The sequence below is a fragment of the Labrus bergylta genome, chromosome 5 (genome assembly GCF_963930695.1).
Source record: "Labrus bergylta chromosome 5, fLabBer1.1, whole genome shotgun sequence".
Classification (NCBI taxonomy): domain Eukaryota; kingdom Metazoa; phylum Chordata; class Actinopteri; order Labriformes; family Labridae; genus Labrus; species Labrus bergylta.
The window spans coordinates 15,435,393-15,458,437 of record NC_089199.1 but is presented as its reverse complement, the minus strand read 5'-3'; the positions used below and the strand labels follow the sequence as shown (position 1 = coordinate 15,458,437).

General features: G+C 37.6%; 2 protein-coding genes and 1 long non-coding RNA gene across 3 annotated transcripts; 2 read left to right on the top strand and 1 right to left on the bottom strand.

Moving 5' to 3' along the window:
• Positions 1–2,423: 2,423 nt before the first annotated feature.
• On the top strand, positions 2,424–4,523 carry prok2 (prokineticin 2). Its single transcript, XM_020646835.2, has 3 exons — positions 2,424–2,593; positions 3,919–4,044; positions 4,389–4,523. Exons 1-3 carry the CDS (start codon positions 2,432–2,434, stop codon positions 4,509–4,511), a joined length of 411 nt encoding a protein of 136 aa, XP_020502491.1. The 5' UTR covers positions 2,424–2,431; the 3' UTR covers positions 4,512–4,523.
• Positions 4,518–12,051, bottom strand: LOC136179343 (uncharacterized). The gene is made up of 3 exons (XR_010666485.1): positions 11,890–12,051; positions 6,185–6,399; positions 4,518–6,018 (listed from the first exon to the last, which is right to left on the bottom strand). It is a non-coding gene; the product is annotated as an uncharacterized lncRNA (long non-coding RNA).
• Positions 12,052–12,643: 592 nt separating this feature from the next.
• shq1 (SHQ1, H/ACA ribonucleoprotein assembly factor) lies at positions 12,644–23,007 on the top strand. Its single transcript, XM_065954970.1, has 12 exons — positions 12,644–12,733; positions 13,702–13,870; positions 14,055–14,119; positions 16,337–16,465; positions 16,569–16,717; positions 16,866–16,978; positions 17,060–17,157; positions 17,997–18,154; positions 18,304–18,357; positions 20,225–20,348; positions 21,551–21,671; positions 22,132–23,007. The coding sequence occupies exons 2-12, from the start codon at positions 13,728–13,730 to the stop codon at positions 22,745–22,747; spliced, it is 1,770 nt and encodes a 589-aa protein (XP_065811042.1). The 5' UTR covers positions 12,644–12,733; positions 13,702–13,727; the 3' UTR covers positions 22,748–23,007.
• The last annotated feature ends 38 nt before the right edge of the window (positions 23,008–23,045 follow it).

The window sequence follows — 23,045 nt, the reverse complement described above, 5'->3', positions numbered from 1 at the left end:
ATGCTTAAAACATTATGTATATCTTGTATACATTTAACAATTAATTTCATAAAATCATACTTAGGCCATTCTCGATTAATGTTGATTTATGAGTGGACAGGAAGGTGATGGTTTCACTTTTGTTACTCATAGCCTGGTCGCCTATATGCCTTTTATTTCAATTCCTTGTGGTTATTAGGATTATTTCACCGGTTAGAAGGCACAGGGGAAAGTTTATTAGATGCGTTTTAAGTAGTCTTTTTTCGGAACATTGTAGTTTCACCACGGCAGACCCACGTCATGAACCTCCGCCGTCGCATTTAAGTACGTCGCCTAGGGGAAATGCAGTCGGATTGTCAGAGCAACACGATCGCCTTTCCCGTAGTCCTTTATGAATTCTCCTAACATCTTTCCTTAACCTCATGAAGTTTTCCACAGGGTTAAGGTAAAGAGGATAGTGAAAGGGGATAGGAGGGACAATCCGAATGCACCCAAAGTTTCTCTCTTCCTTGCTCAGAGTTGCTCTGAGAATGTTCCTAAATCACTCCTATGCTATACTCCTTGCTAGGAATTTTTAAGCTAATTAAGGACCTTCCTGAGAGAATTCTCAAAATGTTTGTGAATACAGGCCCAGATCTTTGAGAGATCTAAGACTGAGTGGTAGAACTGCAGGGCTAAGTTGATGCCACAGGAATTACGGACATTTAGATTCCCTTAACTCTATGAAGTCGGTTTTAGCCAACCTGCTTGGTATGACAGCACAGGGGGTTCTGGGCCTGTATTCACAAACTTTCTGAAAATCCTCTCAGAGAGCTCCTAACTTACCTTAAAGGCTTTATATGCGATTTTTCACACTTAAATGTAATAGAAATCAAGTATATCCTCTGAAAATAACTGTGAGTCATGACTGTCTACAATGGGTGTAACACCCAAGTCCCACTGTCTGTGATGCTTTCCCAGTTTTCTGAGTCATATCTTCAGTTTTCTTGCATCGCCGGGACGGCGGCCGACTCCTCCCCTCACGTATAAAAGTTGTTTAATTGAGGGACTGGAGAAAAGAAGAATAACATACTGTACTCACTGCTTAACTGCGTTTCTAGAACACGGTCATTTCAGGTAAATTTACATGCAGTGTGAAGTGAAGAGTACGAGCATAATAAAGATCGCTAGCATTAGCATGCTGACACAGTTGTTTTGGTTTCATGCTGATGCTCAAGGGCGACATCTGCTGGATCAAAAAATTTGCATAGTAAGCCTTTAAGCTACTCTTTAAAATGTTGTGAAGTTCATATTTCACACTCTCATCAGAATCAGAGCGCTCTGTTTTGAACATGTTGGAGTTTTTCCCTATGAGTGTTCAGTGCAGTAATCCAGCCTGGAGGAGACAAAGGTGTGGATGAGTTTTTCTACTTCTGGGAGGGTGAGTTTTGCAATGTTTCTGAGTTTTGAACAAGACTGTTTATTGTAGGTCTCAAAGATCAAATGAGGGTAACATTTTACTTCTAGCTTTGTGACTTAAGAGGAGTATTGTGGCTAACTACATACTATTAGTGACAAAGTAAATCTTAATTATCTTGAATTTTGCCTAAGGTTGGAAAATGTATGGTATCAAAGATTTAACTATCAGATGTAGTAGACAGGGACAGAGTGGTCAGAAATACAATCATTTCATTTTTTAGGTTTTTTTAAAAAGTGGTTTGACCCAGTGGCACTGGTAGTTATGTTTGAGGATTATAAAAAAAACTAGCTCTCAGTTGTGTTTTATTATCTAAGTGTATCTGTTTCTGTTTGTATCAAAGAGAGGGAAGGATGCAGGAAAGTACTGTGCACCCCCACTGTTAATCACATATTCAAGCCTACCCTGCTTTATCTTCTAACTTATACAATAAAACATATTTTTTTTTTAAACATGCTTTTGTTTTCTAATGAAGGAAGATGTTTATTAATTGCATTTGTTTTGATATATGACATTTCTCTAAATCGTAGATATGTAAGTGCCACTAATATACAGATAATATTTAGAACCAGAATTCTCAGTTTGAGATAAAAGTGGTCAGTACCAGGAATACAGTCGCCTCAGAAATGCTTTCATCATGAACACTGGAGTGTGTGTGAAAAGATGTATTCAAAACTGTGGCCTTGAAGTCTGAAAGGTATTACAAATATAATAGGAAGGCATACTGGCCTTGATCTGCAACAGCATATAGTATAAATAATGTTTTTTTTATTGGTATGACTACCAACATTCATTGTAAACTATATAAAGGAAAACAATATTTTATTAATAATTAAAGGCTGGGGCTTTGTCATTTGTAAAAGTTTACCTTGGTCTTTTCCATGACTGTTGGGTCATGCTGGTGTGAATGAGTCAGAATCTTTTGTATTGTGGGCTGGGTTTATAAATCTTCACTAGATACTTCAGAAGACCGTTGTGAGCTGTCACCTGTCACCTATGCACACAAAGCAAGGTCCATCATCCTCTGCATCCTTGTTTTTCACTCTGGAGGGCACAGGAGCACATCGACAAGGGCAGACTTTCACCATGAGATCCATCTTCATGCTTCTATTCTCCCTGTTGTTGGTACCCCAAGGATCTTCAGCTGTCATAACTGGGGTAAGTGGGAGCTGACAGTTGTAAATCTCAATTGGGCTTTGTGTGTCTTTCAGTGTAAGGGGAATACAAAAATAAGCGCTTGATTTACAAAAAAAAAATCATTAAGGGAATGTCTAGAATTTTCCATTGTTTCAGCAGCTAAATTTAGCACCAGCTGAATTCAGATGTTTTCAACCACTACAATATGCAAGTTCTTGGGTATCACAATCACAAAATAAAAATAAATAAATAAAAAATTGTAAGGAAAGGACACATCAAATTAAACTATAAAGTACCACTCTAAACCCATACCTCATGTCAAAATTATGATCCTTATAATGAATGCAAGTTTTTGCATTTTACTGTGCTTTCACAGATTTTGCCCAAAAAAGCTTGGACAACTACTTATTAGTATATAGAATGGCAGAGAAATATTAATCTATTTTTGAAGATATACTGTATATACCAACAGGAGAGAAAAAAATGATTTTTGAAAAAAAGTACAATTAAGAAATGGCTCACAACAGACTTATACAAAGGTCATTTTTGTAACCTAAAAAATGACTGAGGGCTAACAAAAGTGTAAATTTGCAATTATATTATATCTGTCAGTTTATAAATATAACTCTAAAAGAAACCAATTGTGATGATATTGATAATGAAGCTCTTAATAAATAAAAAAAACAATCTATGCCACGTACCCTGTGCATTGCTTGTGTGCACTGCCTCAGCCCCTGTTTCTGACTTTGTTTGTACTTACTAATGTTGTTTCTTTCTTTCTCTCAACCCTTGCTTGTGTTGTTCTTATGTATGTCAATTTAGAGTGTCTGCTAAATGAAATTGTAGAAGCAACCACCAGTGAGGTTTCAAAATAATTATCCAAGGCAGGATTTGTACAATATCATGATCATGTATGAAAGCCGCTAATTATTCACCCATCCGTCATATCATCCTTTTGGGATATGACTAATATCATATTCAAACCATTGAGGTAAAGTGCATTTAAGTAGAACCTGTTTGCAGTGTGCATAGCACCTCTTATGTTAAAACATATCTAAGCACTTACAACATCTAACCTGCCTTTTACTGTTAAGTATAAAAGTTATCAATCTGATTCTGTTAAATTGCATGCCATATTTCGTTAATGCATTAATCAAATAAATATTCACATTATAACTGATTCCATTTCTCCGTGTGTGTGTGTGTGTGTGTGTGTGTGTGTGTGTGTGTGTGTGTGTGTGTGTGTGCGTGTGTGTGTGTGTGTGTGTGTGTGTGTGTGTGTGTGTGTGTGTGTGTGTGTGTTGTGTGTGTGTGTGTGTGTGTGTGTTTGTATGTGTGTGTTGTAGGCTTGTGAGAAGGACTCTCAGTGTGGAGGCGGGATGTGTTGTGCTGTGAGCTTGTGGATCCGCAGCCTGCGTATGTGCACGCAAATGGGACAGGAATCAGATGACTGTCACCCAATGAGCCACAACGTAAGATTATCTACACAGATTGCTTATCATAGCTGTAAAGTGTATTGGATCAGCGATTTCTTCGCCCAGACGACAGTGATGTTGCAGCTTGTAGAAAATACAAGGTTAAGCTCATAAACAAAAATAAAGTTGGGGATTTTCTCTAACAGAAAGGGATTGAGGTCAGATTACCTGACCCTGTTGCTACTTAAATGTGATACTTAAATGTGTTTGTGATCGTACTTCTAAACCATCTAGACTATCCTGTTTAGAAATCAGATAAGATGCCAGAAAAACAAACATTGAATACACAGTATCTTAGGAACATGAAATGTCATACCAATAGTCTCCCTTTCTGCTTGCAGGTTCCTTTCTTTGGAAAAAGATTCCACCATACTTGCCCCTGCCTACCCAACCTGTCTTGTATCACTATAGAAGAGGGGAGATCCCAGTGCCTATCTCCATCGAAGTATCCATACTACTTCTGAGCACCAACACAGTTAGATCTACTCTGTTAGCTGCCTGCACTGTAACAACCCTTTTTCCATTTTGTGGTCTTAAAATTCAGTTATATATTGAACATTGTATCACATCATTTGTTCAGGTTAAATTAAATTATGTTCAAAGTAGAATCTGAGTCATGGTCTTTACCCTTTTTATTTCAAAGAAAGTTTAATATTAGTAGGAGTTGTGAGGCTGCAATGTCTAGTTTTGTGTGGACTTTGATGCCCCTTGTGGACAAAGTATGTACTGTGAAGTCCCATTTAGAGGCACCCAATCCTGCTTTTGGAGGGGTTTTTTGAAACGTGATAGAAACGAGTTAAATTCAGTATTATTTGTAAGAAAATAAAAGGAGATGACTAAATCCAGATCACTTTTATTCTGATTACACCTTTTTAATAGCCCTACAGATTAAGTACTGTATCACCTTCGAAAAATAACCTGGACTTGTGAGGATTCTGTATAAAATCCAACTGGAGCTGAAACAATGTTCTCATATGTAGAACATAGAATAGAGAAAGAATAGGTTTGCCAATAATTTAAGCCACAAGCTGTTTCCGGTTCTTGGCCAAAATAGAAAGTTAAATGATACATAGAGAGCTGTATATAATCCCATCAGACACAATAGTGACAGAAAAAAAAAATTTCAGTAAAAGGGTCGTAAAAATTTAATAAAATTATGTATCAATGCATGAAAAACTGACAAAACAAAACCTCTCAATGAAGTGAATTTTCACATGACCAGAGCTGTTTACGCTCTCGTTGGAGGTGAGTGGCTGTATCAAAGCTCATACAAAAGTATGTTAATATGAAGATAATAAAAAAAAAATTGGTACACATTATATTGAACTTGTCTAGTATTGATATATGTATTTATTACGGTGGCCCTGAAGTGCAAAACACAACGACAAATAAGAAAACACAACGAAAAATCTAAAAACACAACCACAAATCACAAAACACAACCACAAATCACAAAATACAACCACAAATCACAAAACACAACAACAAATAAGAAAACACAACAACAAATAAGAAAACTAATTACACAATTGACATCTGTACACACCAGTATTTTACCATCATAAAGGTATTTGTTTTATTTATTGAAAACCAACATAGGTTGCTGGAATTTTCAGGGAACTTTGGCCACTATGAGCATCTTATATTGTGATGAATAATAAAGAAAAGCATAATAGGTCCCCTTTGAACAAACTAGGAAAAAATGAAAATAAAGCTGGCACCCGGATTTGGATGTTTAAAAACATCCAAATCCGGGTGCATTCTGTACGCCAAAGTCCATGTTGGTCATGAAGACATTGTATGACTCCAAGAGCAGAAGCTTTAGTGTATTTGCACAGGTGTTTGCCATTGGGAACGGTGAATCCGTTAAAAGCTGGATGCATGGCGGAGGTTCTATTCCCGCAGGTGGAAGTGATGTTAATCCTGTTGCAAACATCAACACCTCCTGGAGGGACACAGATGTCACTTTTTCTGAAAGGAGAAAATCAACATTGTGTTGCATTTCTTTTGACTCTGCATTAACTTAAAATGCATCAAGTGCAGCATTTGTCTCCTATTTTAGATTTAAAGACAAATACAAGATTTACAAACAATACTACATTATTTACGAATATCTTACAAAACAGCCATGACAAACCTTCACAATCGAGAAGATAGTCTGCCCAAAATCCAAGTGTTTGGCTTTCTTTCTGCCGCCTGTTGCTTCCTGCTGGACTGAGGTCTGATCTGAACATGCTTTCCATGTCTGCAGCAGTCAGGGTCTTGGCAGAGTGGTACAGGACAGGGGCCAGCACACTAGAATGCTGCTGCAGTGCATCCAGAAACTGCAGACTTGCAAGTCCATCTTTGAATCTGTCAAAGAACAATGATTGTGTAACGAATAATTTATCAGTTCATAAGAAGAAGTTAACTATCAACTGTTAACACTTTTAGCACAATGTATGCTCCTACAGACAAGGTACCTATGCCTTTTTTTGCTAATTTTTGGTGTGTTTTGCTCTGTGTATTTAACTGTTTAATAGACCGTTTTGAGTTGTTTTCACAGATGAAGTACAGGTTCAGAGACAGGTGACACAAGGCAAAAACAAGCAAGCAGGGTCAGGTGGGGCAGGAGTACAGGACCCTGGCTGTCCTCGTGCAAGAAATGCAATGGAACACATTATGGCCAGGTTTGAATCTGTTGTGGGAATTGAAGTTTTTTCTCATGATCAGTGAGAGGCAACTTTTGCCTTTTCTCTGTTTTCTGGCTGCAGAGAGGATCATGTCAGGCAACACCTGATGGACAACATGTGAGTCCTCAAGCATAACTAGTGACTGGTGAAAAATGGAAGTTCCAGTTTCTTGAAAATCGTGTCCACGTGAAACTCTATCCTGACCGGTCCAGTCCTGAGTGTCCTCTTCAGTCAGTACTGGACTCAGTGACTCATTACTCTTGAATCAATCCATGGCAATTGGCTATTTTGGCTATCATATGTCTTGATGTACAGTATATCCATTCCTTTATGATTTACCACATGGATACTTTTTTTTTTCCCAAGATCTCAAAACTGTTTAGTGAGTATTTCGACAAGTTATCCAATCAGTTCAATCTGTTTTTCACATATATTGTGTAAATGCAAAAAGCTTGTCATAGTCTGACATGTGATGGTCCGTGCCTTGGCTCGCAACTGGCAACCACAGCTGCCGGTAATTTATCTCTAAATTGAAGTAGTTTCAATAAAGTACCATATTACGTATTACAGTTTTACTGTGTTTATTACTGAGATAAACTTTATAAAGGTTTATAATATAACTCTTATTTTTACAGCAAATAACCGTATACAGGTTTATAATATATACGTTATTTTCATGTAATTTACCCTAAACAGATAACAGTTGTCTACCGTAAAATGTACGGTTGCCCAAACAATATACCGTAATGTCTTATACATTGTCACCGTCTTTTTTATGGTAAATTTCTGGCAACCACAGCTGCCAGTATTTTACCGTAAATGTTACGTTGTTTGTAACACTGCTGAAATAGCGTCAACAACAGCATCTGTCAATCAAATCCCCTGAGCCAGTTGGATGCAGTCTGCAGTCTGCAGTCTGCAGTCTGCAGTCTGCAGTCAATAGGCATCTACCCCCTTTCCCCAGGTGAACTAATCACCTGGTTGAAACCAAACTCAAGTAGTCAGCCAGAAGGAAGCAGGACACAGGGGCCTTTTCCGAATAGCCACAGTTCAGTATGCAGTACGTACTTTTCAGTATGGAGTTTCAGTATACTGAACTTTCGTGGTCATTCAGTATGCATTTTTTGGGTCCACCTCAGTATACTGAACATTTCAGTATGGATACTAACTTCCGGGTTTCATGCAGTATGGATCGGATGTGTGCTTTCAGGAAATGAATTGTATTTTACCACCCACAATGCTGTGCGAAATTAAATGTAAATTGTCACTTCACGCCCGCCTCCAAATCAAAACAAACGAGCGTGGATTAATTGAATCAATTTCTAATCTAGAGTTAAAGTCCCGACTGAAATCACTACTTTTAATTAACAACAGAAAATAAAACAAATATCTGCATTATTATAAAACCTTTCCCCCACTATTTAAATAATGATTTCATTTTTTAAATGCGTCTTTATTCGTTTATTTTACTTTATATTCTGTATATTACTGTCTTTCATTTGTATTTTTCTTTATGTAGGCTACTGTATGTTATTTAGTTATTTAATCTGTCTTTTACTTGTGATATTGTTTTTTTTACCTGACTGTATATGTGCATTACTCTTCTTGAATAAAACTGGGAAAAAAAAAAAAAAATGACGCCACTTCCATAATGAATGAATCAGAAGAAGTAGGAACAAATATCTGCCTACTGTGCACGCCTACTGAATAGTAGGTACTAAACAGTATACAGCACGGATAGTAGGTGCCTACTACCTACTGACAGATTGAGTAGGTACTTGGCAATTCGGATACAACCAGTCATTTCTAAAACAGTCATGGAGAACTTAGTTAAAGTTAAAACTTGTGCTTTGAACCCCGGACACAAAGCTGGCCCTTTTCTTCACTGAGACTTCAAGCCTTGAGGAGCTGATGTGCTGCTGCTGCTGCTGCTGAGGAGGATTGTTTCAGGACTGAACACTGGTGAGACATCCACAATGGAAAATTTGATTTAATTGCTGCTCCCAAGTTGAGCAGACTTGTGATTTTATTACCTGTTTGCCTAAACAGGTCAGGCCACATTGCCGGAGCAATGAAGATGGCGAGCTAAAGGAGCAACTTCAAAAGACTCATGGAGATTCCCTCAAAAGGCAGGCCTCAAGCCTGGCTGTTTGGCTGAATGGTGTGGTAGGATTTCCCCTACCTAAATAAACACTTGAATCCTTCAAACATTCTGCACACACATAACAAATAACTGCAGTAAGTGTAATGTGTTTGGTGCATTGATTTATATGAATAGAATTGGGAATGTTTAGTCTATGCTGTATGGAGGGTAAAAGGTGCCCGTAAGAATCTGTGAATTGAAGGCCTGTTTTCTTTTATTTAATTGTGGGGTTTTCCTTGATTCATTTCAAGTGTTTTTTGTTATTTGTTATAAATAGACATTTGTGAAATACAAAACCTTACATTAGCCTGGTACACATTAATTTGTTACATCTTGTTTTTTTGATAATTTATTATTTATAAATACATATTTCATTTAAACTAAATTTTGTATCTTGAGTGTTCTTTTTTTTTTTTTTACAGTGTATGTTCTTTGGTGGGACTTGTCTGTTTGGACAGTAATGGTGCTATGAAAAAGAATTTCCCCATAGGGAAAATAAAGTAAAAAGTTTAGAAGTGTAAAGTTGTAAGGAAGAGCAAGCAAGCAAGCATTTAAATCCTACTCAGGAGAATACTGTTGGGAACAAAAGACACAGAGCAGTGGAAAGAAAGACTGTTAAGGATGCAAAAAAATAGTGTTGGAACTTGGAGAAATGATTATGGGACACTGGATCCTGATACCCCAGTCAAGCAAATATGGGCCAGAATACAGCAAATGTCTGGGGAAATAGGAAGAACATCAATGCCAGTCCTTAACGATGGACAGTCTGACCCCCAATTCACACTCACACTCGCACCCATTCACACTGGATCCATTTCGGGGACGTCAGCGCAGCGGAGCGCACCCATGACACATGACAGATGACAGGAGAACTACAAGATCCCGTGGGAATAAAGAGAAAAACATGCAAACAACATGTTGCTTTGTCTTTCTGAGGATGCATTGTTGTTAATTCGGTACCTGTTTTGACGTAATTGAACTTGAATGTGAAGAAAACAGGTCGTATAATATGTTTTTCTCTCAGGGAGCTAAAAGATGCAGTGCAGGCCGGAGCAAACACCACTCCAAGTCAAGATGTAATAAGTTATGAAATGCTGAAACATTTAGAAGATATAGTATGTGATGAAATTCTTGCTCTGTGTTATTATATTTTGGAGGCTGGTGAGCTACCAACAAAGTGGAAGCAAGCAGTAGTGGTTCCAATATTCAAACGAGGTAAAGAGCCATGCTTTCATTCATCTTATCAGCCAATAGCTTTAACACGTAAGGTGATGGAAAGAATGGTGCCAAATAGAATGGTGTATTTTCTTGATTTTTTAATTTTTTTTTGTAAACTATCAGAATGTTTTCAGGATTGGAAGAGGTATGGATTCTATTGCAGTTCTAGATCAGGACATCAGGAAAGCAATAATCAACAAAGAAGCTGTGCTGGCAGTGTTTTTAGATATTGACAAAGCATATGATTCAATGTGGAGGGAGGGTGTGCTTACCAAACTCCACGATGCAGGTATTAAGGGTAGAATGTTTATTGGATTAAAGACTTCCTTAATCATAGGTCAATTCAGCTGAGGGTTTGGAGAGCTTGCTCAGAAACAGTTGACATTGAAAATGGAACTCCCCAAGGCTCAGTAATCAGTCCAGTCCTTTTCAATGTTATGATAAATTATTATCTTTTTTAATTCATGATGGTTTTGGTATGTCCCTGTTCCAGATGATGGCGCCATCTGGAGGTGAGGGAAAAATATTCAGCATTTGTTCTTACGAACTCAGTAGGCTTTGGATCATGTAGTGCAGTGGGCGGATAGGTGGGGCTTCAGGATCTCTGCAGCTAAGACTAAGTTTATGATTTTTGGCCTCAAAAGGAAAATTCCTGATTTAAATCTTTGTTCCTTAAAAGGGTAAATGTGTTTACATTTCTTGGTGTGTGGATGAATAAGAGACTTACTTGGAAAATGAATGTACAAAAATCATCTGTAAATGTGAGAAAGTAAATAACATCCTCAGAAGCCTAGCAGGAAGTGAGTGGGGGGCTGAGATGTGAACCTTGTATATGACCTATCAGGTCATTATAGATCTACACTGGATTGTGGATGTGTTGTGTTTGGGGTCGCCTGCTCCTTTCTGGTTTCTCCCAGAACCTGAGGTTGATCTTTCCCTGCTTCAACAGAGGTATAGTAAAAAATAAATCTGGGAGTTTAGGCTTATATGTAAAACAGATGCAGGATGAATATATGCAGATTTTCACAGATAGGTCCAAGGATCCAAACTCAGGGAAAGCTGGGTTTGGTATGTATGTGGTTAATCTTCAGATCCGACAGAGTGTCCGCATATCTGATAATCTGTTTGTGTTTACTTCTGAACTTTTGGCTTTTTTATGGGCCATATGGTGGGTTGGGGAGGTTCAACCTCCATAGAGTTTAAGATGTTCTGATTCAGCAGTTGCCTTGTTGGCATTGAAAGAGGGGTCATCAGCATCTTGTCCTGATGTAATTCAGGAGATCCTGTGCTGTTTACGTCAGGTTGAGGATTTGGGGTGTCAAGTTGAGTTTTTATGGGTACCAGGTCATTCAGGGATATGAGAGGAATGTCTCTCTTAAAACAAGGTATTGAGATGAATGTTCCTTTGGGGAAAGGTGAATGTTATAGTATTTATAAAGAAAGGTTATAGTGTCAGTGGAAGAGAGAATGGGATGAAGAGCAGAACGGCAGGGATGTTCTCTCTCTGCAACCATCAATAAAATGGAAGAGGCTTCTGCTAAAATGTTGTAGAAAGAATGATGTGGTTTTGATTAGGTTAAGGTTAGTACACTGTGGTTTGTCCTGTTATTTAAAGGTAATCGGTAAACACCCTAATGGTCTGTGCCAGTGTGGAAAGGAGGAAACAGTCCGTCATGTTGTCTTTGTTTGTGTTAAATATAGGAAGTCAGTTATTTAGGGAGTTTGCCTATCTGACCTGGGACTATCATCTCTCTCTATCATCTCTCTCTATCGTTCTCCTTTAAGTCAATATTTTCTGTGGATACAAACTTTCAATCTTTTGGGGGCGCAGTTCTTAGATTTTGCCGGAAGTCCATTAGAAGAAGAAGAAGAGGAAGAGGATTTACACATTCCCAGGTGGTTAAACAGGGGACAGATGTGATATTCATGTGGGTTCCAGCACATTCAGGCATAGCAGGAAATGAAGAGGTGGACAGGTTGGCAAAGGAAGCTGTAAAGAAAGAGAGGATTGATATTAACATCAAATTATCTAAGTCAGAGGGGAAACGAGTCACATGGAGTAAAATGAAACAGGAATGGCAACAATATGGGAACAATCAGACAAAGGGAAGACATTTATATTCAATTCAGAGGGAAATAGATAAAGTAAAATACAGAGGAAGCAACAGAAGAGAGGAGGTCGTAATGTCCCGGTTAAGAATTGGTCACAGTAATTTAAAGCACTCTACATATCATTGGAAAACATTCATCCGGTCTTTGTGAGATATGCAATCTAGCAGAAACAGTTGAACATGTAGTTATTAAATGTAGAAAGTATGAAGCACATAGACATAACATGATGTCAGAAGTGGAGAGAGAGGGACTCGTAAGAATAGATTTCAAAAGTATTTTGGAGTGTGGGGAGAGAGGGAAAGGCCGAAGATGCTTGATTAAATATCTCTTGAGAACAGGTTTATTGAGGAGGATATAGGAATGTGAGTAATAATTAAATCCAGCAGATGGCAGTAATGCAACTTTTTGGATGCCAGCTGCCAATAAAATCCAAAGAAGAAGAAAAGAGGAGGAGGAAGAAGAAGAGGAAGAGGAAGTACATGACGCAGGGCTGACTGGGAAACGTGTTACAACCATAACTTGATAACTCTGTGACTTACTGGTGAGTATTTGTCTTTGTTTATCATGTTATGTGCTGTATTTTAGGTACTGTCACAGAAATTAGATATAACACTGCATTTTCTACCGCACCACATGAACCACATGAAAGTGTTACAGTGATATGTTAGCAAAGCACGGGTAGACTATCATGTGGAAAACAAACTTACTTAATAACCTGTCCAATCATTAAAAAAAAAAACTTAACGACGAATTATAAAGTCTAACACACAAATCACACACAGCCTACACATTCCCGTAAAGACCAAAACAGCGACATGTGATTTATCGTAATGCAACATGTTTTCTTGTAATGTTCATGCAGTGCTGTGTGTACACAAGATGTATATTCACAGTAATATAGACTGAGAGGGGCTTTTAAAGTAAAAGTAGTTGGTCTACAGTTAAGATCTTTTTAAATGTAAAGCCTACGTACTTTCCAATGCTGCAAAGTGAACTTTCATAGACAAGTTTACAGCTTGCCTTATAACCCTGTCAAAATAAATTCAGGTTAATATTATAATCCTTAAAGGGAATTTAAGTTTGCTTTTATTTTATCAACATAATTGAATATTAGCAGTCATTTATATATTTATTATATATATATATATTTATTTATTTATTTTTTAGAAGGAAAAATGATTTGATTGAAATCGTAAATCTGCTGTGAAAAAATTACATTTTATTTTTAGTCCATATTTCCCAGCCCTGGTCTGTATGAAATAACAGTCATTATTATAACAGAATAATGACTTTTGAACGCCGTTAATATATTAAATTGTTTTCATCTTGCTGCAGTAGGAGCAGATGGGTTTTAGAAAAGCGCTGGCCAGATCAGGGGAGCTCATGTGAACTGCTGCATGTGTGATCAACTACAACGTTTCACAAAGTGAAACACAAGGGACCGTGATATTGTCAGCTAGATGGTCATTCATTCTTTCAACATGTTTTTTCTTGTCATTGGTGCTACAGGCATAGGCGTTACATCTGTATCCATCATGATAACTCCTGCGTTTGATCTGAGTCAAGATCCTGAGTACCTGATCCTCAACATTCGTGTGCCTTACACCAGAACATCAGAGTTTGATCTTTATATTGATGGAACAGATTTAAAGTTCTACGCTAAGCCCTATTTTCTCAGGTGAGTAAACCAGCAATGTCTATTCAAATCTAACCTTAAATGCATGTTAGTTTTGTTTCCTGGTCATGTAATAACTCAAAATATATGATTACAGATTAAAAAAAGATTGCAGGATTCAACTGTCTGGACATGTGACTTTGTCTCTGTCTGTCTGGGTAAATGTGAATATTTATGTTACCTTCAGATTATCGCTGCCTGGAAAAATAGTGGAAGATGGGAGAGAGAGGGCCAAGTTTGACATTGATAAAGGTAAGTCACATTGATATATAATGAAAACATACAAAATTGCTGTTAAGCCAGTTGATAGGTAATGTAACAATAGAAGGATCTGTTATCCTACATCATGGGTGCCCAACCTTATTAAACCCAGTACAGTGTATGATGATAACGACATTAACTAATGAGACCAAAATCATTTTTTTGTACCCAGTTGTAAACTTGTTAATTTCTGCTGTGAAAACAAACGTTTTAATATCGAGTGTTTTTGGGACTTTTGGTGCCGGCCTCAAGCTGACACTTAAGGAAATGCGTTGTTTGTTTTTTTTTGCACTTCCGCATTAGCTTCATTTTTCAACATTGGAGGTTGCCACTTGGATTTACATTGATTTTGGATAATTACCATGTCCTTCATGAAATTCTTAGTTGAAATTAAAAGCAAAATCAATACAAATACAATATTATTTATTTAAGCAACGCAGTTTCTATAATGAACTGACGATTGGGGATTACATAGCGTGGTTCACTCTCATTAAGCAGTTGCGTGAAGCCTTTGTTATCAACTACACTGCACGAGCACACGTCTTTACAAATAGAGCATAAAAGTGCTTTTTGATCTGCTGAGCCCACTTAGAAGTCGAGAAAATTTTGACTTGAAAGCGTCTTTCAGTGTTGGTGGCCCTGTTTAGTGGGCCCCACTTTTGGTGCTAGCTGATCACTAGGATGGTGTCTGGTAATGTGAAGATGGAGGTTGGTCTGCAGTATTTTACATTGTTTTTGTTCAATATTCTAAAATGCTCCTATATCTTTGCTTTCAAAAGAGCTTCTGCACTTAATTTACTAGAGCTGTGCATCTTCACTGGTCTTACGATTCGATTACGATTATCCAGTCAACGATTCGATTCGATATCACGATTCATCCTCAATTTTCTATATTACTGCACATGGCTGCTTTTTCATAAACAGAGACAAACAGTCTGATAAATATGAACTTCTTTTGTGTAATTTAAAAAGTGATTTAGACAACAATCTCATTATCAATATCTTTACATTGTAAGTTAAAATTAATACATTATATAGGTAGTCTACAGCATCGGTAATAAGTTTACGTTTTTTTGTGTGTTTAGTTTATTATACGAGAGAAAGATGTTTTTAAGTCACTGTGTGTTCCCTTCTCAGGGCGTTGTAGCCTTGTCGGAAATAGAATGTGTTTATCATCGATCGAACGCAGCTTTAGAGGAGGTGCACTTATAAGCAGTGATTCTCGATGACGCTGGGTTGGGAGTCAACTGTGTTTACAGCCGCTCACTTTATCACGAGTCACCGCCACAGCCCACTTCTTCTAGTTATCCTGGACTGAAGACAGCGAGACATCAGTTTAAACACACCTTTAGCTGTAATGAAGATCCTACAGAGACACAGAGTCAAGCCGTTTCAAAGGAGGCTGTGGCTGTGAATGCTGTTACTCCTGACAGCGTTATCGAGAATAAACATTAAGTGCAGCTCCTCTAAAGCTGAAGAGTGATTAAAACATTTAATTTCCAGGAAGTTATTCACCATGAAATTCAATTATTACTGTCTATTTGAGATTTTGAAGAAGCCATATCAGCAATATAGGTGTTTTTAGTTGTAGCAACTTAACAAAAATCAGATGTCTGAAAAATAAAATAAAAACTTCAAACCACAAGGATTGAGTTAGAGGCCTCAACGTAGCCTGCTTAGAGGTGAACACACAGTGACTTATAAAAACATCTCATGTAAGCTCACATTTTAAAACAATAAATTGAATATCTTGCCTCTCAGTTTTAGTTGCAGCTAAAGCCCTTGAGTGAACAGCTGCATTGGAGAATAATAAAAAAAAACTGTTAAAACTGTGAGTGAGATGAAGAGCTTGTAAGGATTTTTCTTTAATAGTTGAAACATTTAAATTCATAAAATAGCGTTTTACTTGAACGTTATAAACCTTGATTATTAATTATATGCCATTACACTATGCTGTCGTTTAATAAGGGGCTGGTACAAAAAAGGTGTAATGATGTTTATTTCGTGTTTTTGTCCTATGGGCAAATAAAGTGTTTATCCAGAAATCATCTTGTTTAAGTTTGGACTTTGTGTACTGTATGCAACATTAATGTCCTTTACCAGTCACAAACTTTTTAACTGATAAACTGCACTACTTGTGGTTGGTTTTTGAAATGTAACAGACATTTTATACATGGTGCTACAAGTTAACATACAACCCTGCCATAGGTCTCTTCATTGTTTGGGTACCCAAAGAAACACCCGGAGAACACTTTGAAGGACTACAGATGCTAACAAGTCTCCTTGCCCCTAAAGGATCCCGTTCAGCAAAACCATTGATAGAGGTCTTAAGCACAGGTACGTAAAATCTATTTAATATATTGTTTGAATTAAAAAGTGTAGATTATAAATTGAAAACATGGTGTGGGTTTGTATTAATCTAAACCTTTGTTTTGTAAAGAATCTAGTAAAAGTACTGGGAATGATGAAGATGAAGATGAAGAAGAATTTGACTGGAGTTTTGAGCAGGAGATGTTCCAGGAGAGCTCTGAGGAGAAACAGAAATACGGCTTTGGCAATAAGCGGACTGGAGTATTTGCAAGACTACAGGTGATGTTAAAAATAATGGTTATTTTCATAATAGAAAAATCTCAATATATGTTATTGATATTATCAGTTGTATCAGAATTTGCAACTGTCATTTAAGTAGATCTAAGATAACGTTGCAAGTTTGAATGATTTATGACTGTTTTGACAGGAAGAAATAAGTGATGTGACTGATGTCAAGAACCCTGAAGACACCACAGCTGCAGAGAGGAGACAGTCACGGCTGCATGCAGAGGCGTGTGACTTTTCTCCTGACCATTACCTGTGAGTTTATCAAAGTTAAAACCACGCCTTTTATTAACCACTGCCCTGTATGTGGTATTCAATATCTTCCTTTCTTTGCAGTGCAGATTTTTTTGAAGATGATGAGATACAGAGGCTGCTGAAATATAAACCATGGTGGGCGAAACTGAAACCTTCTAAAGAGCCGGAGGGAGAAGCTTGTGAGTGAAAGCACACATCTTTGTGGAGAGCAAGTTGAAGAGAAACTTGTTTAGATAGGGTTCCATTTATCCTCACTCTCTTAGTTATATTAGTTAAGAAGTCAAGTATCCAGTCAGTCTGTTACCTAAATCAAATTGTTCTTTAAATCTTATTCAGAGACACATGAGATTTGATGGTATTAAAAGCATGCAAAAATCAACAAATAAAAGTCTATTATGTCATCACAATTGATGTAAGGGCGACTCACCTAAAATCATTAAAGGGATACTTCAATTGAATCTGTATTGAAATTGGGTCATATAAGTAGTAGAAATGTGAAATACATTTTGAAGTTGGTGCCTGATTGACTGAGAAAAGCCATAGTGTATTTTTGGCTCATGTGGATGAAAGACAACAACTCCCAGAATGCACCGCACCGCAGGCCACTCCCACTGAAGCTAGGGTCCTCTATTTACAGACATTAACTACAACACATACGGCCGTTTCCTCAAATGATTCAGAGATTTCTTCCAGAAGGAATTGGCATCTTGGAAATTCCTGGCAGAAAACAGACTCTGTTAAACTGTCGCTATATTGCGGCTCGTAGAGATGAACATCCGATTCGAGCACAAAATCCCCTTAGTTAGATCCTTAGTTCCAGTGCAATGTTTCACAGTTAGAGGTATGTTAGCTAGTTAAAGAAGGTAGGAGAAGATGATTGGATAGATAGAATACTGCACTCACATCAGGATCAGTCAAGACATTGAACTTTGTCCATGAGGAGGGCCACATTTACTGAGAATTTGATTGAGAAAATGGAATGGAATAACAAACTGTTTGAATACTTGTTTTCGTGCAGCCATATCCTTCATGGACATTGAGAAGGAACAGTTAAGGAAATTCAACAACCGCTCCTACCTGCTAGATAAGATTTCCCGAAACCAAGTGTGGACAGGCCTTGTGGATATCCTGCTGGCTTATTCCTATGAAGTGCGATCTACAGAGGGAGAGCACAACGTGAGTGTGAGCTTGTGAAAAGAGGCAAAACTTGGAGAGTTAGCTTTCCTAACTTTGTCCAAGCAGAATTAGTTGAACAACATTTTTGTCTTGCATTATTTCCTGCCTGCTATTGCTGTGATAATGAGTGGTCCTATTTCTCCCTGCAGGTTGAGTCACCTTGGACTGTCAGAAAACTAAGTGGGACTCTATGCTGGCTGGAAGTGAGTCAGTTATTGCACACAAAAATAAGATATTTGAAAACAGTGAATCAATAATTCTGACACATTTAAATGTTTTTTCACTATATATATATATATATATATATATATATATATTAGGGCTGGGCATCGATTCAAAGTTTTAATCGCATGAGTTCCTGTGATTAATCACGATTAATTGCATTGTTATACGCAAAATCCAATAATGAATTAAAAAGTAGTGTATAGCGCACTTTTATTGTAAATGTACTTCTCAACTTAAACAATGTAAACAAAGCAAATAAATACAAAACTAAAGCTTATTGCATTCATTACAGTGTGGACGCAGAGTGGTGTGGGTCTCCTCTCTGGGTCTGCTGCGTGAGGCTACACTGACAGCCTGTGAGAGCTTTTGGAAGGGGGAGGGGCTCACGGCAGCACCCGCTGCTCGTTGAGGACAGTGACTGCGGAGCAATACGTGCTTTCACGTCAGTTTCTTACACCAAAAAAGTCTCCAATAACACCAGAAAAAGTCGCTAGATTTGTCGCTAGTAGCTGTTGACAAAAAAAAGTCGCCAAGGGGGTTTGGAAAGTCGCCAAGTTGGCAACACTGTTTCCTCTTTCCTGTGAGCGCCGCAGCAGACATGCGCAGCAGGAAGCAACATGCGAGGCTCACTCACGATGGAATTTTATAAAATAAAAGCCAGTGAGCAACAGATTTTTACAATGAGAAAATAAATAATAAAAACTGCGTTAATGCGAGCTTAAATAATTGTCGGTGATAATTAATGAGTTAACGCGAAAATAACGCGTTACCGTGCCCAGCCCTAAAATATATATATATAAAAATATTTTTTAGTCTGACAAAGATAGGATGCAAGATGAGTGCAAAAAGGGCCTATTACTCCTCCTTTAAATAAGAAAATAAATATAATGACTCCATTGAGTTGTGCATTCCTTAACCCCTTGATAGTAAGGACTTATAACTCTTTCTCATAACAAAAGCCTGTAGGACTGTAAAATGAATACAATTTAAACTTTGTATACTTACTGAACCTATATCTTCCGGAGATTCTCCCGACCTCGCCGTTCACATATGCTCCTCACAGCTGGAGACTATCCCTGTCAGAGGGGAGGGGGATCGGGGGGGATTTCCTGAGGTGATTAATGAGGTGATTAATACGATCGCCTTGTCTGACCTTGTCTGTCCGGGTTTTCATATTCTGTCCAGCTTGACACATGCTTGCAGCATACTCGGTCGAAAATAGACAATGTGCAGCTTTTTCATTTAATTTAACAAGAGTACAGACATACTTCGCACAGCTATTGTGTGTTAAATGTCTTGTTTGTTTGTTTACCTACCTAGCTTCAGTTCAAATAGGAGCTTTTGTTGTGACCAGATGGCACTATGTGAGGCCATTGAGAGGGGTTAATGCAACAAATGCATACATTTTTCATTTAATTTCATCAGAATAAAGACACGCGTATCACATATGAATGTGAGTATTAATAAGATGTTTTATGTAATTCAAGTTCATTTGGTAAATTATTTCTAGAGCTAAATTTTACATCCCATACTGTATCCTTAATACTTTTGCCAGTACAGCCTTGAAGTTTGCCTTAAATTCCATTTGAAGTGGTATTAAAATGGTCTTATATAGTCCTAAATTAACTTTTGAGAACCCTGGGGGGTACCCTGTATTAACAATACTAGGGCAGAAGAGGTATTTAAGGCCTTATTTTGCTTGTACTTGTTGGGAGAAATTAAATGCACTGATTGTTCAACAAAACACTTTCTGTTAGTTGCATTTTTTGGTCTATATTTCTTTCCGTCTGTTATTGATGCTGTATGCTGGGCAGATTTCTTATTTTAATGTTCTATGATTTGCAGACATACAAGTCCTTGCAAGAAGTCCTGTTGTCGTTTGGACGGAGGGTCTTGTGCTACCCACTCTACAGACACTTTGCTATGGTCTCTGCGGCCATCAGTGACACAGCTTTGCTCTTGAGCCTAGGTGAGTATCCTTAAAGCACCACAGCAATAACCATGATATGTGTGTGAATGGATTTGTTACTGCTGATGGGCTGACATAGCAGCCTCGGCCATGTCTCAAACTGCATTTTACAATAATGATACAAGCCGTTAGATAAACCTGAACCTGCTCGAAGTGCAAGTCTGTAAAATAAAAAGCTGCATCATTTCAATTACAATAATATTAACCCCCTTAGTAAGTACATCAACATTACAGTCTTTCTGTTAAAAAAGAAAAATGCTGCAATCTACAAGAACTATTTTTTTTTTTTTTTTTTTTTTTTTTACATGTATGAGCTTTGACAATGTTGATAATGTTATGCGAGATGTGTGAGGCAGACAGAACAATAGACATGAAATGTGTGTTTAGGACTATACCTTCAGTTTAGTGTTCTAGTGACCAGAATTTAAATTAAAAGGCTTATTTGAAAATTAAAATGCATTAACAGTAATTAATTTTAGAAATGTTTTAATTTTCACATCATAGGCGCATTGTCTGACAATTTTTTTTTTATTACGTCAAAGAATGTGCATTCTGGAAGAGGAAAATTGAATCCTAATATATATGATTGGATGTTAATTTTATTTGAGTCAGATAATGCACCCATGTTCTGAAAATCAAAAATACTTTCTGTTAATTTAATTTTACAATGTGCTCAATCAAAATAACTTTTCATTTTTTATTTATTTATTTTTAAATGTGCATTCTTGAAGTTGAAAGTGAAAATGCAAATTTAATTAATGAGTATTATTTTTGTTTATGAAGTATATAATGCACCCATATTCTCAAGCATTCCTCTTAACGGGATGGTTGGAGCCCAATTTGTACCTAGCTCATTCAGCAACATAACCAATGTGTCCTTGGGCAAGACACAAATTGTGTCCGCTGCTTCATCAGCGGCGTATGCATGTGTATGAATGGGATAAGTTGCATGAAAAATGCAGACATGTTGAGAGTTAAAGGGAGCGGATCTCAGTTGCACCTACACGACCTATTTAAACGCTGACCTCTATTACCTGAGACTCTGCACAGGGATATATGGCAGTACATTTATTTTATGATATATTTTCCATAGATCACTCATCACATGCGGTCAGGCCCTTTTATCTGTTGTATGACTTCTTAATACTTTGTGGAAATAACACTTTATTTATATGCCTGTTATGTTGTGTTCCTGTGCCCAGGGAAAACGTGTGTCCTTAAATGCCTGCTAGATATTCACAAAGTCTTCAGAGAGAACGACCCGGCCTACATACTGAACGATCTGTATATCACAGACTACTGTATCTGGATACAGAAGGTCAAGTAAGTTTAGCAACACATGAACCCCACACTTAAGAAAATGCCACTCAGCCCAAATGATGCATCAGTAGTATTGAGTAGTGGCCTGGAAAGGTCTTATGCCACAACAGGGCATTCAATGTCCATACATTCACATCCATAAGGACTTGCACAAAAGGAGCACATTGAAAACATGATTATTGAAACATAGTAGGACTTATAACAAAGACTGTTTATGCAGACATTTCAGTCAATCTTGGTCTTTCTTCAGGGTAAAGTGAGGCATGGCTGGTGAGAGGGTCTCACCAGGAACCAGGGCTATACTAATACCTAACACTTTGTAGATGGTTTTACCACTGATGAAACTGTAACTGGATGTTTTTCTTTCTGTCATTTTGTTGTGGTCATACACACAATAAATAAGGTAAATTAAGAAAACGTTTTGCTACTCTGACTTGGCCTTTCTCACTCTTTATCTTCTCAGGTCAAAGAGGATGACAGCCTTGGCTGAAATCTTACAAAATGCCTCCCTTCATAAAAAAGACTTGGATCTAGAACTTGAGGAGCTAGAGGATGCAGCGAAAATGGTGATGGAGGAAGAATTCAATAAGCAGGGGACCCTCGAAAGTTCTCTCGTAGCCCATAGTGACAGCAGGAGCTGTTCCAGTGACTGCAGCAGCAAGTCAGCTGATGACAGCAATGATTCTGAGGCTGAAGGGCAAGGCTGCAACAAATCCAACCAGGGAGGAGAGTTATCTAAAGACAACCCTCTACAGCCCCAACCCACCTCAACTGTCTCTCCTGATCCCAAGGTTCCCCAAACCCTACTCTTCTCAGCAGAGAGGAAATCGGACACCCTACCCTCATCCTCAGAAGACTCCAGACAGCTGATCCAAGAGCTGGGCATAAGAGTGGCAGATGAGCTGAAAATCACTCAAGAGTCCAGCTACAAAACACTACAAAATAGTTCACAGCTGAACAACAGTGCAGAAAAAACTGATGAAACCTCTGGAAGGAGCAGCTGTGGGACATTCTTAGAGATAGATCCTTGTCGAAACCCTTTGCTGGTCATCCAAATGAAGGAAGATCTTGATGGATGACATCATATGCTGACAAAAAAATGTTGTGGAAGACATTTGAGAAGTATGAACTCTTTGCAAAATCTTTCTCAACAAAATTATTTCAAAGATTTAATTTCCATCCCATTTGTTCAATTGGTATTTTTTTGTCCTTGTGATTTATAGTAGAGGTGTGTGATATTGACAAAAAATAATATTTTTATGTTTTTGCTGATTTTTCCGATAACAATAATTGACAAAATTTGCATCCTTCAAAATGTTTAATAAAACCTAAAAATGTGTTTGTAAAAGTCTTATATTGTACTATGGAAGCGATTAG

Bases quoted from the DNA above. Each gene is read 5' to 3' on its own strand.
- shq1 (XM_065954970.1), top strand. From the start codon at position 13,728: ATGATAACTCCTGCGTTTGATCTGAGTCAAGATCCTGAGTACCTGATC. The intron at 16,466-16,568 runs GTACGTAAAATC...TGTTTTGTAAAG, and splicing joins GATAGAGGTCTTAAGCACAG to AATCTAGTAAAAGTACTGGG. The intron at 20,349-21,550 runs GTGAGTATCCTT...TCCTGTGCCCAG, and splicing joins AGCTTTGCTCTTGAGCCTAG to GGAAAACGTGTGTCCTTAAA.
- prok2 (XM_020646835.2), top strand. From the start codon at position 2,432: ATGCACACAAAGCAAGGTCCATCATCCTCTGCATCCTTGTTTTTCACT. The intron at 2,594-3,918 runs GTAAGTGGGAGC...TGTGTGTTGTAG, and splicing joins CTTCAGCTGTCATAACTGGG to GCTTGTGAGAAGGACTCTCA. The intron at 4,045-4,388 runs GTAAGATTATCT...TTCTGCTTGCAG, and splicing joins GTCACCCAATGAGCCACAAC to GTTCCTTTCTTTGGAAAAAG.